This window comes from Tenebrio molitor, chromosome 3 (assembly GCF_963966145.1).
Source record: "Tenebrio molitor chromosome 3, icTenMoli1.1, whole genome shotgun sequence".
Classification (NCBI taxonomy): Eukaryota; Metazoa; Arthropoda; class Insecta; order Coleoptera; family Tenebrionidae; genus Tenebrio; species Tenebrio molitor.
Genome location: NC_091048.1, coordinates 29,231,625 through 29,245,765, shown reverse-complemented (window position 1 = coordinate 29,245,765; position 14,141 = coordinate 29,231,625). Strand labels below are relative to the sequence as shown.

Below are 14,141 nucleotides of genomic sequence, written 5' to 3'. Positions count from 1 at the left end.
GAAAAACAATTGGAATACAAATAGCAACAAATGTCAAGTGTGAGTTTGGAAATTTTCAGGTGCAATCTTGAAGAGTTTTATTATCATTTTCTTGGAAAACATAAATAATAATTTAAAAAAATATTTTTTTTTAAATTATTATTATTTTTTCTATTAACTTTTTGTTTTTGACTAATTACGATTTTTATTACACTCGAACATAAAATAATAGTCAAATGACTGCTATCCTGCATGACTGACAATGTTATTTTATACTTAAATAAAAAAAGTTTAAAAAAGCAGATGAAAACTTCTAAGCTGACGTTTAGATGACATTTATCGTACTTTGTATTCCGATTGTTTTTCACGGCACTCTTAAAAATTTTATAATAAGCTGAACCACAAAAAAATGTTTTATTTTTTTTTAAGTTAGCTATGAACCAAATGATAACTTTCAATACATCATTAGATCCAGAAAAAAAAAACCTTACCAGACCAAGCCTAAAAAACTACATGTGTCCATTTAAAAAAAAAAGTTGACTATCGTTAGCTATTGAAGATAACGCCAAAAAAAACATTTTATGGCTGTTTTGTAGCGCTTGATAAACCATATCTTTGATTTTTTTGTTCATTGAAATCGGGTAATAAATAACAAAGTTATGGGTTGAGGCGTTTTTCATCAAACAGCCTGTATGCCAAACAAGTAACTCACGTCTGTAGCTCTGTAGATTTTCTCCGGTTTCATCATCAAATTTTTTTCACCCGCTGCATCATGAAGGACCAATTAAAAAATAAACTTTACTTTATTTAATAGCAGCAGATGTTTAAGAAAATTACTCTCAATTTTTCTGATTACAGAATATTATGAAATAATTAGCTATTAAGTTTCTCGCTTTCGTTCTACTTTCTCGATTTATTGCTTGAAAATTCCCCTTCGCACCAGCCTTCCTCGCAACAGCAAAAACAGTCTTGTTGCCACCACCTTCTCTCCCCCAACCCCAAACTCCCACAACCAGCCTTTTGCCATTTACCACTTCTTCTGGGGTCTTCTTGCGCAAAGATCAGCGCCTTCTTAATTACCACCGACCAGTTCCAGGAGTTAAGGCCGTTTCACCGGTAATTAGCGCACCATTACGCAACCGTTACGTGTAATTAGATTTGCATTCGGACCGAAATCGGAGGAAATAGCCGCAGCCAGTCTCCGCTCGGGGCCACTTTCCTATCTAGCCCTCAATCGGACCGCCAAGACAAGTCTTTCGCGCTGTCGCAACGACCACCAGCTGCTGTCGGCGGCGAAGAAGCTCAAATGGAGCTCGCGGGGACGGCGCCCCCCGCGACAAGGTCTTCCGGGAGCCCCGCCACAACACCGGAAACCTCCGGACCGCAGTAATAACAATAATAATTGTAATTTGACCCCAAATTATCTAACTTTCCAACAACGAGTTTCGACTTGCACGTGCGTCTGGACTTGCATTATTCAACAGGTGGCAGCGTTTAGGTATTCCGGGCAGGGGCGGCGGGATGCCACCGCCACGCTTTTTTCCGCCGAGAAATCGAGCGGAAGCGAGCTTGCAAAACTCGAAAACTGAGCGTTCTTATGTAAAACGCGCGTGTACCTTTCCGTTCGATTTGTGATAAGTTGTAAATAAGTTGTGCAACGGCGGCGGTTTTATTTAGTGCGGCGGAAAATGGCGGCGATTGGAAACCGCGGAGTGAAAACGTGCCATTTGATAAATCGTAGAAAGCGGAGGGTTCTAAAAATGGAGGGAGGAGTTGATTGGAAAAATGTGGGAACGTTCGGCCATTGTGAAATTTTATTTCAACGGAATCGACAAAGAAACGTTTATGCAAATTCGGAGATTTGCATTCGTCGTCGCATTTTCATAATTAAACAAGACTTCCATTAATGTCATCGGTTTTAATAATTTCTGCTGAATTATTAGGTACTAGTTTTTTTGGTTTTTTGTTGTTGGTTATCTCATTTTGTTTATAATTGGTTGGTATGAGCACTGATCACGCCGTTGCTCAAGTCAAGTGTCACATTTTTGTACTATTCATAATCGACATAATTAAAGTCGAAGGTATTTTGTTGGTTAATTAACAACAACGCGATTTCAGAAGCAGCTTGACTGCCTTTTGCGCAAACAAAACTGTCGCTCTAGTTCTCCAAATCAACTCGCAATTATTACTGCATGACGCAAAAAGTGATTTTCTTTTATTTGTTTGCTACATTTGGCAGCTTGTAAAGTGGTGCTGCAGAAAGAAAAAGAAAAAATTGGGGCGAGATAAGGCGGTTTAGATTTTCGGGATTACTTAAATTAAACCTGTGAGAAAATCGTGATTGTGACCGCAACAATCATTTTGGCTTTTCATTCACGACAAGAAAGTGTTTCGAGACAGATTTGCAAAGTCCTAACCGGTCCTGGTATCTAGTTTCTCATCGAGTGGACTAAAATGGGTCAAGATTAGATCAATGTGGGGCGCTAAAACTTGGGAAATATGGTCGACACAAATTTTTTGCTGGGTATTACGTTAAATACGTTTTTCGTGGAGGTTCAAGGCCACGATGAGAGTGACGAATTTTTGTGATGTTCAAAGGAATTGGAATCTCATTTTTTGCAGGTTGGCAAAAAATGCAGTTGGATTTGATCGAGGCCAAAGTCTGTCAACAGGAACAACACTTTTTTTTCATTTTATAAGTTAAAATCATTTTCAATTTGATTTTATCCGGTTTACGTATTCCAAAATGGCTGAATTGTTACATTTTAAAAAATGCAATTAGTGTGAAAATAACTGGAACGACCTCTATTGCAAGAAATTAATTGGCTTAACATTCCAGAAAATAAATAAATAACACAGCTCCTTTGTTTTTGAATTTTAAATAATAAACTGTATACTGTTTTATTATAAATAAATACACAACTCCTTTGTTTTTGAATTTTAAATAATAAACTGATTAATTTTTTTATCGAAAAACGTGTGACCTTGATAATATGGTCTTTTAATAGCTTAGATACAAAGAAATTCGCTTCTTCAAGAATTGCATTTTTATTTTATTTGTAAGGATTGGATTTTGAAGCACTTGCTTTGAGCTCAAAAAAATGTTAGATTCTAGAAACTTTCTTGATGAATTTGCAGAAAATTTTTCAAAAATTTAAACTGCAAGAAGGAAGTTAGCTTATCCATATTGTGAAATTGTGATTTTTTTATCCTAAAATTTTAATAACTTTATTGTAATTCTTTTCTACTTCTGCAATTTCTGACACCTTGCATCTGTCAAACAAATATTTATATTGGGTGTTCATTTTAATTTTTCCTCAAAGTTGGCGTTGAAGAGGATTACGGATCAGCTGTTTAAATCTAACCTCACTTTTTGCGTTGTTTGTGTTTTTACCTTCGGTTTTTACTCTGCAAACTGACGAGTGGTGCGTTCACAATTGACTCTCCAACGCTGACTTTAATTAAGGTGTAATTTTTTAAATGTTCTCATTTTCTATTTATAAAACATTTTTTATTATATAATTGATTTCATATAAATGTTCATCAAGTGAGCTGTGCATTTGTAAAAGCACCTTTAATTTAGTTACACTACAAAAGTCACATTTATGAAGGTCATGTCCAATAAATCTTTACTTGGTAAAAATACAAAGACAAAAACAAATAAGAATTACTTTAATTTAATCAGTAAAAAGACGTAACATTGCTTTTGAAATCAGCAATGTTAAAATGGACAAAAACTGAAAAATTAGTCACATCGGGTTCGCGCAGAGCAAGCAACTTTGAAAGTCAAAGTCACTAGCTTTAGCTTTAATACCAACAGAAAATCAGATTTTCATGGTTTGCTTAGATGCACATTTATATGAAATTGAGTATACATACTTGATTTTAATAAATAAAATTAATTTTACTTCCGTCAGTCCTGGCACACGATGTTTCTAATCAATTAGTCCCCATTGTCATTCTCAGTTTTTAAATCCACTAGCTTGAAAACTCCACTGTCCACGGAAGACCTCACTATCTTTGTTTGAAAAATGCCCTATAATCTGTTTCAAAATCAAAAATCCACCACCTGTTGAATTATGTTGGCAGAAAAAACGAAATCCCTAGAATAAGTTTCATTTTTTTTGAGTTGGCCCAACCTTCCGCCAAAATTTGACCTTCAGTGTGTCACAAATATCAAATTATAAAAATGCCTCGAAAAACAAGGAATCTTTTAACCGCTAAATTAAAGCGAGCGCTCATTAAGTGCTTCGAAGAATTTTAAAAAACACGATGAACTAGGACCAAAACGACTGTCAACAGTTTTATTTCATAACCCCACGTTTTTCTGACACTTCCAAACACACTAAAAACAAAAGTTGGCGACGTTGTCGGTTGTATTTTCGAGGTAGAATGCAGTGTTGGTGGATTTTTGATTTTGAAATAAATTATAAGTTTTCTTTTTGCTAATTTGCAGGGAAATTTTTTTTGCTCTTGCTCTCGACCTTCATTTTTTAAAGCCACATTCTCACAACAGATCAGATTCTATGGTGATTTTTTCAGGTGACAATTTTTATGGTTTCTGAGTCACTCTCCTAATAGAACTTTTTCCCCATTTAAAAGAATTGTTTGTCTTTATTTTTCCTAGGATTTTGTTTTTTTTTTTTTAATAGAAAAAAACTCTTGAAGACGCAATTGGGAAAAATCCTACCTTTAGACAAGTTCAACAAACTTATTTACAAGAAATTCCTTTTTACCAATCAAGTTCTCTCTTCTCTTCATAAAAACACGTTTTTACAATAGATCAATGCTCTCTTTATTAATCCTTCACTATTTTCCTTAGTCTGCTATTAAAAGTTTTTATTTTTATCTTTTATTGATTCCTTTCATTTTTCATTTGTCCTCTTCCTTTTTTGTCGTTTTTCTTCAATAAAATTCTCATTTATCACTTCCACTCATCCTTTTCTTCTCCACCACATATTAATTATCCTTGACTGTATTTTTCTCTTGATCGCTTTTCCTTTATCTCCACCGTTATAAAACACTTCCTCGTGCAACTTTCAATTGTACCAAAGAAAGCAAATGCCACTGTCCTTAGAGACCATGCAAAGAAGCCGGAAACCCTAGAGTAAAACTGGAGGGAATCTAATTAATGGCTTCCTTTTCTCGACCGACTCTTGTTTATTACCAGATCGTCACCGTCAAAAAATACAAACCTCCGGGGCAAACACCTCCAGCGACGTCCCATCAGCTGGCATCGGAAATCCCACCGTACCGCTCACTTTACCATCGAAGATCTTGATCTTTTACATAATTTGGGTGAGATCTCGAGCACCCATTGTTCGACCGGAACCGCAACCTGGAAGTGATTAAGTCGTCACCTGAATTAGAATGCTCTGGATGCGTCACAAAGCGGAGCGTTTCTTCCTTCTGGTTTCCACCATCGGGATCGCAAAAATTTTGACACCTCTCGCTGAACCCATTGTTGCGAAGACGAGATGGCGACCTTGATCTATAGCATCGGCCGCAATTAATTCGTTCGTCGTGTTAATATCGAATCCGTCATGTTTTTAACGACAGAATTTCACAATTGGTAAAGGTCGAAGGCAGGAAACCAGACCCAGTTCCCATTGCATCGATCATCCTTCGGATTCCATCTCGATTTCGCTCGGTTTTACGCAACAATTCCGATTTTTTCCGGATTATTTCGCACTCAATAAAGACGCCGACAGTGTGAGAAACGCGCTCTAACAATTAACTTTCCAACAATGAAGTCGTATGATTCTTTTATTCGCCGAATTCCTCGTTTCGAAACTGACGGACCAGTTTCACTCATTTTTCCTGTCCCTTCGTGTTCAGGAAGTCGACAGGTCGGAGGTCAATTTCAGATGGTTTTCTCTTGTTGCAGGTCTGCTATGGCTGTACCTTTTGGGCGTCGCTTGTATGGCGTTGTCATCGGAACCAGGCGTAAGTATAACAACAAACAAATATAAAAAAAAAAAAATAAAACAGAGACAAACAAAAAAAATTGACTTATTCTAAGTAATTTACTGCTTCCAATAAAACACTGTGTCAAAGATAAATGAAACAATGACAACTGTAAACGTAAAATGGCCATCATGATCTCCTGATTTGTCACCCATAGAACACGTGTAGAATGAACTTGATGGATAACGGAAACACAAATCAATATCAATGTTACCAGTTTGTGGAATGCTTTGCAAGAAGCTTGATATCGTATAAAGAAAAACAAGAATCTTAATAGGCCAAGTGTACACAATACGCTTTTATCAAAGCTAAATGACGACATTCTAAATGAAAAAAAGTTCATGTTTTGTTTGTATTTTTTACTACCAAGAAACATTTCGAAATATTGAAGTAAATGGTTTTAGACAAATTGCATATTAATATTATTTTGGAACTTTTGATAGTTTTGGGGTCAAGTGGTGATACAAAATAAAGGTTTAGTAAACAACAAATTGTTGCAAGTAATGATAGTTGTATTGTCATTTAAGAAAATAAAAAAAAACAAAGGTCAAAGGTTTGACCCCTGAGGCACACTAGATGCTGGTATTAAAGCTGTACAACGTATCGGATTTCATCAAAGAGAGTTTAGGATGATGATAATGATGATGACAATTGAATGATGATGATGATGATAAAACTTGTCAAACATTTTTGATAAATTCATTTGAAAACAAAAGCAAGATTAAGGGCAAAGAAATCAGTCTTAAGGAACTATGAAAGATAACGTTGCAAAAATAACTTAGACCGGGATTAGATCAAAAAGAAAACGTCAGAGAACTAGAAGCAGAGGAAAGAAATTGAAAGAATATCTATTAGAGAGGAAGTTGCAAAGGAAGATAATATGAAGATCACCACTAAGAATGAAGAACTGGCAATAAGAGAACTTGCTACAGCAACAATAACGATGACCACCACAATTGAAGATTTTTGGTTTGCTTAAAGACGCAGCAAAGAATGTGCTCGTCAAGGGAAAACTATGAACGAAATAACAAAAAGTACTCAGCGTCGTATTTATGGAGATTGAGATCAAGATCAAGTATTCATCAAGCAGTACGACTAGAACTACCATAGAATCACAAAGGATTGAAGATTTGAAAAGAATATTAAAAACAACTATAGTCCAATTTTTACCCTTTTGAGGTGACGTCACGATTTCCTTCCTCGCTTTCTCTTTATTGAAACAACAGAAACAGAAAAAAACAAAAAAAAAGGCACGTTTATTTATTGATGGTCACTTTGAGGTTATTTTATGCTCCTGTCAATTTGACAATTTTTAATTTTTTTCACTTATTACATTGATTACAAACATAACCTTTCGAAGCAATTGTCAACAAATTTGACACATTTATAGTTATTTATAATCAATTCAAAATGGTTTCTGATCCTAGCTCAAACATACCTACGTAAAGTTACTAGATAATGACGTCATCGCAAAAGGGTAAAAATTGGACTATATTGTTTCTTCTATGGAAGCATTATTAGAAATAAATTAAAAAGCAAAGAAGTACAGTTAGGACGAGCACACAAGCAGCAGAGGTGGAAAAGTTTTGTGAAGAATTTGAAATAAATATTGTTGCTTCTATGTTGGGACCCTTAGATAGTTTATCAATTTCAAATGGAAATCATTTGGTAAGTTCGACTTTTAGATCGAGTGAATCAGACGTAATAATAGATGAAGAAACCGGAAAAGAAAATTACGATTTTGTGAATTTTATTAAAACGAAAAGAGAATCAAAAGATGATTCTACTGTGGACGATTTAGAAGAAAGCACAACTGAATCAAAGTGAAAATGTACTTCAGAATGAAACAACAACCATCGAAGAAGAATATCAAGTTATTGAAGCTTCGTTAGAGAAGAAATAAGATTCAGAATGAAGATTAGAAGAGAGAAGTGGAATTCGATTGGATAGCTCTGAGTGTTCAAGACATCAACTCCAGTCGAGTATGTTTTGGTCGAAGTAATAAACAGTGAAAATGACGAGAATGCAGAAGATTTACCAAACCCAGTGAAGATGTAGATGATGACTTAGAAGATGAAGATCAAGAAGCGGTATTGTTGAGTACGAAAAACCATACTCCAATGGCTCAGGGTTTACGAATAGTTCAAAATGTGTTTGAAAATAAAAATACTATCTACTGTGAAAGAAGAGTCTCTAGTAAACTCACTGATTGGTTGATTGATTGATTAGTAATGACTGATTGATTGATTAGATGACAATTCTTTGATTGCTGAAAATCAGTACAAAAGTTTTCATTATTTGAAACGACATCTTATCAAATTATGGATCTAGCCTGCTTCAGTTACTCAGTCCATAATCCTTGATCTTTTGTCTTGACACGTCAGTCTCCTCCTGGAATACCTTCTTTTGGCTTGGCTTGTTGTACACAACATATTGCGGTGATAATTCAAGCAATCTTGATTTATACGAGTCGACACACGAAATAGTCGCCACGGTGTTTGCGTAATTCGACATTCTTACGATTACGACAAAGTTTCTCACACCGATAGAAAATTCGGAAAAGGAGCAACGTAAGAAAAGAAAGGATTTTTTTTTGCGTGGATCTCGATCTAAGACCAATCTGCACTTGATAACCACCAGGATTATTCACCGCGTAAATATTCCAGCAGGAGTGGACGGCTGATCATTCAGAAATTCAAATTAGCCGTTTGCATACGTGATGTAAACAAATATTTCGAATTTGTTGACCTGCAGCTATAAATTTAGCCTTTTATTAATCCGAACGTCGTTACAAAATTATAGCGAGGTTACATCACGATCCACCGTCGATAAATTTTCGCCCATCATCCGCAAATACCAAGAACTCGCCCATTAATCACAAGAGATGCGTGATGGGTAGGCGCTAGGCGAACCACGCTAGATCTCGCTGGATGGACATGTACGTCGACTGTATTGTCCCGTTCTTTTGCACAACACCACTGACTCACCTCATTCATAAATTAGCTTAATTAAGCATAAATCGCCGCTTTGCGACTGCTTTGCATTGTAAATCGATCAGAGATGCGGAACTAGACCGTCGAGATAGATTCTGCCGAGATACTTTCGTTTTCCAAAGAATTCCGAGCGTAGGATGAGGCGAGAATGCAAAAATGCGCCTTTATAGGCAAGTGGGACATCGCGGAAGAGGAGTTACGCAGGGTGCCGTTCGAGGTCCTCTCTTATACCCGATCTGTTTGCAGTACTTGGACTTCGACAACCTCCCCGACACGAACTTCTCGTGCGTCGGAAAGGTCATAGGCGGCTACTACGCGGACTTGGAGACCAACTGCCAGATGTTTCACGTTTGCACCATCGGCCAGCTGGACGAACCCATGGACATCCGGTTCCTGTGCCTCAACGGTACCGTCTTCGACCAGGTAGTCCCCCGTGGTGTCTCATCCAGCACTGACCGTCTCAATTTCAGGAGACCCGAGTCTGCGAGAGGATCGACGAGGTCGACTGCTCCAAATCCGAGCAGTTCTACAGCCTCAATCTGGAGCTGTACGGCAACACCCAGCCGTCTTTGTCGGAAGGTGAGTCCTGGAGCGGTCGCGGCTTGACGGTCATGCTCGACTTGCAGATAACTCCGAGACCGACCCGCCCATCATCATCAAGGCCTCGACCACCACCACCACCACCACCACGACCACCACTCCTCGGCCCAAGACGAAGACGACGCGCACGCAGTACTTCACGACGTCGACGGTGACGACGGCGCCTAAAGTGATCTCGACGCACCACTTCCCGATCTCGAGCAGACCGGATATCAGGTTCAACCCGGAAGAGATCAACATCAGTTTGAATCCGGTGGCCCCGCCCAGCATCCGGACCAAGACGGTCACTTTCCAGCAGCAAGTCTTCAGCAACAGCGACGGCAACAAGAAGACGGTGGTGTCCGCGCACACCAACTACGGCACTCCCGACAAGGAGGAGTTGTTGAGGGTGGTACCGCACACCCCGCGCCCTCAAGTGTCGTCGACACAGAAGGTCAAAGTCCAGCCGCCGGCGACTCCGGTTGACATCAACTACGGGTTCACTTACCAGACCGAGAACAACAACCAGGAGTACCACACCGAGACGCCGCACAACTACCAGTACCATCACTCGAATGTCCCCATTTTGAGACACGGACAGTTTAGGAACCAGTTCAAAACAACGACGTATCGCACCGAACACGTGTCCACCACCCGCCAACACCCCTACAACAGTCACAAAGAACCCACCACGTTCAGAACCACGTACGTGTCATCGCTCAAACCAGTACTGTACCAGACCTATGGTACCGAGAAACCCCAAAAGGTCCAGCTGCCGCTGCCCCTGCTGCCGACGCTGCCACCTCTGACCTTTAGTTCGCCGGCACCGTTCACTTTGGGCCACCACATCGAGACCAAGAGATACACGAATGACCACCAAGCACCCCCGAGAATCATCATCAGTGCTAGTGCTAGCGTGAGCGATGCTAGCGGCAGAAGGTTGAACTACTCGTTGGGTACGATCGGAGTGAGTCCACTGTTGGAGGAACCGCCAAAGTCCTACGACGAGTACAAGGACCACGATGTGGTACTCGATCCGTTCTACCACGACGTACCAAAAATCAAACACAAGAGGCGCAAGAGACAGGTCAAGCATTCGGACGTGATACGCAACGAACAAGAGGCTGTCGACGTGTTGAAGTTTTTGTTTGATTGGTACCAGAGTCACGAGAAGACGAGTAGTACCGTCAAGGTACCAATAGATCCGGAAGATATTACCGAAATCAACGAACAGCTGGCGCCTATTGTGGAGAGTCCGGAGTTGGCGGACAATCAGACTAGGGATGGAGTAGAAGAAGTTGAAAAAGGAGGAAGTGGTGACAATTTCCGGGAGAGCGCTCTGTTTAAGAGAAAGAGTAAGTTCAATATTGTCGGGGACGTTCTCAGTGTTACGGAAAAAGAGCAAGTTGTTACCACGACGACAGATGCTCCTGTTACTTCTTCGAACTTAGAAAATGAAGATTATGTGGATGATAATTACGAAGCTGTGACACACAATATGTTAGAAAATGAGAAGAAAGAGGAAGAAGAAGGGTTGGATGATGATCGAGCAGATGGTACAGAAGAACGGGCAACAGAAGTAGATGAAGAGTTGGATGAAAATGAGAAAGAAGATGTTGGAGCTTTGGAAAAAGAAGAAGAGGATGGTGGATTGGATGAAATTGGTGGAGGTGATAAGACGTATGTAGATCAAGGGCAAGTTGAAGAAGAGCCAAAAGGAAGAGAACTTGATGAAGAATATGTAGAAGAATTAGATAAAGATGAGAGTGGGACGGGGAATTTACACGAAGAGATTGGTGAGAAATTAAAAGAAGAAAAAAGTGGATTAGATGAAGAAGAAAATATCACAGAACTAGAAACAGAACAGGAAGATGAGAAGAAATTTACTACTACAGAAGAAGCCAGAAAGGAAGATCAGAACGAGGATAATATGGAGACGACCACTAAAAATGAAGAACTGTCAACAACAGAACTTCCTACAACCACAATAACTATGTCTACAACGACAACCACGACCACCACCACAACGGAAAATCCTTGGTTTGCTCAAAGACGCAGCAGAGAACGTGCTCGTCAAGCGAAAATCATGAACGAAAGCAAGAAAAAGTACTCTTCGTCATATTTATCGAGATTGAGACCAAGGATTCATCCGAGGGGTAGAACTACAAGTACCACAGAAGCACAGAAGGTTGAAGATCTGAAAGAAACAACTGTCTCTGCTCCGGAAGCAAAATTAGACAGTTTATCGGCTGCTACTCACGATGGTGCTGTAAGAATGAGCACAGAAGCAGCAAAAATTGAAACAATGAGTAAAAAAGCTGAAACGGAGAGACCGAAGAGTAGAACTACAAGTACCACAGAAGCACAGAAGGAAACAACTGTCTCTACTCCGGGCGCAAAATTAGACAGTTTATCTGCTGCTAGTCATGATGGTGCAGTTAGAATGACCACAGAAGCAGCAAAGATTGAAACAGTGAGTAAAAAAGCTGAAACGGAGAGACCGAGGAGTAGAACTACAAGTACCACAGAAGCACAGAAGGTTGAAGATGTGAAAGAAACAACTGTCTCTACTCCGGAGGCAAAGTTAGATAGTTTATCGGCTGCTACTCACGATGGTGCAGTTAGAATGAGCACAGAAGCAGCAAAGATTGAAGAATCGAGTAAAAAGGTTGAAATAAGCACTGTTGCGTCTACGGAGGGACACCTAGATAGTTTGTCAGTTGAAAGTAAAAATGTTTTGGTAACTACGACTTCGAAACCAAAGGAATCAGAAGTTTTAGACGAAGAAACCGAAAAAGAAAGTCACGAATTTGTGAATGTTAGTGAAACAAAACAAGAGTCTAAAGTTGATGATTCTACCGTGGACGATGTAGAGGAAAGCACAACTGAAGCCGGTCAAAGGGAAAATGTACTTCAAAATGAAACAACAACCATCAGAGAAGAGTCTCAAGTTGTTGAAGATTTGCTTGAGAAGGAAGAAGATTCAGAATTAGGACTAGAAGAGAGAAGTAGAAGTAGATTGGATAGTTCTGATGAAGATGTGTTGGAGACCACAACTCCAATCGAAGATGTTTTGGTCGAAACGGGTGAAGTACCAAAGAGTGAAAATGACGAGAGCGAGACGACTACGAAAGTACCTACAGAATCGAGTAAGGATACAGATGGTGAAGATGAATATGAAGATGATGATGAATATGAAGATGACGATGGATATGAAGATGAAAAAGCGCTGTTGTCGAATCCAAAACAAGGTACTACTCCTGAAGTGCCCGAAGAAGATGAAGTTGAAACTGAAACAATTGCTAGTACTTCAGAGGCTACAAGTACAACAACTACTGCTACTAGAGAATCTTCCGACAACGACGAATTCGAAGAGGCTGATTACGCTTTGGACGAAGAAACAACTCCTCCTCCAGTTGAGGTAAGAAGTACTACGGAGTTTGAAGATATGGACGAAAGTACTACTGAAACGCAAACAGAACCTTCCACTAGTACTACTACAGCAACTACTACTACTACGACTACTACAACTACTGCTTCAATCTACGAGAAAAGTACTGCCAGTACCGAGGAATTTACGCTGTTCAGTACTGTTAAAGATAATTTCGAGTCGACTACCGAGCCGGTGACGGAAATAACGGCTACAAATTTGACCCCCGCCGACTCGACAACCACGGAAATGTCCCCTACCAGACCTCGTGGAAGAGGTACCAATCGCAGGACGCGCCCCCCGCGCACTCGAAGCTCCGCAAGTTACCGAAGACCAAATCCCAGACATAGGTTTAGTACCGAAGTGTTCACTTCAAAGCCGAGCAGGCGGAAAATCGCCATCGAAGAGGAAATCATCGAAGCTCTGACCACTCAACTGACCACCACAGAAAGCCTATCCGGGAAAGAAATCGATTCTACCTCAAAAATCCACACGACCACTACCGTAGAATACTCAGAAGACGTCCCAGCGACAGACGCCCCCCTTTTCAAAAGTGCCAACCCTACGCAAGCCGAATCGGCGAAGGAATCCCTCCACACCACCCCGCTCTCGATGGTGTACAAACTGCACGTCCGCAAAGAAAAGCTCAAGTCGTACATTTTCAACTGTTTCGGGAAGGCCATCAACAAGTTTTACTCGGACCCGAGAGACTGCAGGCTCTTCCACTACTGCACTTCGGGGTACACGAAGAACCAACTGTTGGATATGAAGTTCGTGTGCGACTTGGGCACTTACTTCGACGATAAAAAACTGATTTGTACAAAAGTTAAGCCCGAGAGGTGTTTGTAAATAATGAAGCTCTCTTATGTCATCCGCCAGGGTGATGCCACACTTGTCCCGATTCGCGCGTCCTACTAGGGTAAATGAATTCTTGTAATTATTAATGAACATACATTTGTTATAAATACTCATAGAATAATGTAATTAAATTAAATCAATAAACTATTTTGTTAAATTTTAAACGAACTTTTTCTCACCCGTCAACTGTCAGATGTCACTTCAAACGTCAAACTTGTGACTAGATTCTTGATCATTCTATTGTCGCAGCATTTTTTGAAATTTAAATGTAATTAAAAGCATCTGAGTGTTTGTCGCCCCGAGTTTATTGTGGTACTCGCTGAAATGTCAGACAT

General features: G+C 39.7%; 1 protein-coding gene across 4 annotated transcripts in view; it reads left to right on the top strand.

The window, feature by feature from the left end:
- LOC138125834 (serine-rich adhesin for platelets-like) overlaps window positions 1-13,970 on the top strand; it is a 33,475-nt gene extending 19,505 nt beyond the window's left edge. For all 4 annotated transcript variants that reach the window (XM_069041370.1, XM_069041368.1, XM_069041369.1 and 1 more), the window contains exons 3-6: window positions 5,867-5,925; window positions 9,186-9,362; window positions 9,410-9,518; window positions 9,566-13,970. In XM_069041370.1, the coding sequence (XP_068897471.1) occupies window positions 5,867-5,925; window positions 9,186-9,362; window positions 9,410-9,518; window positions 9,566-13,797 (4,577 nt within the window). In that variant the 3' untranslated portion in view covers window positions 13,798-13,970. The remainder of the gene's footprint in view (window positions 1-5,866; window positions 5,926-9,185; window positions 9,363-9,409; window positions 9,519-9,565) is intronic.
- Window positions 13,971-14,141: the final 171 nt, after the last annotated feature.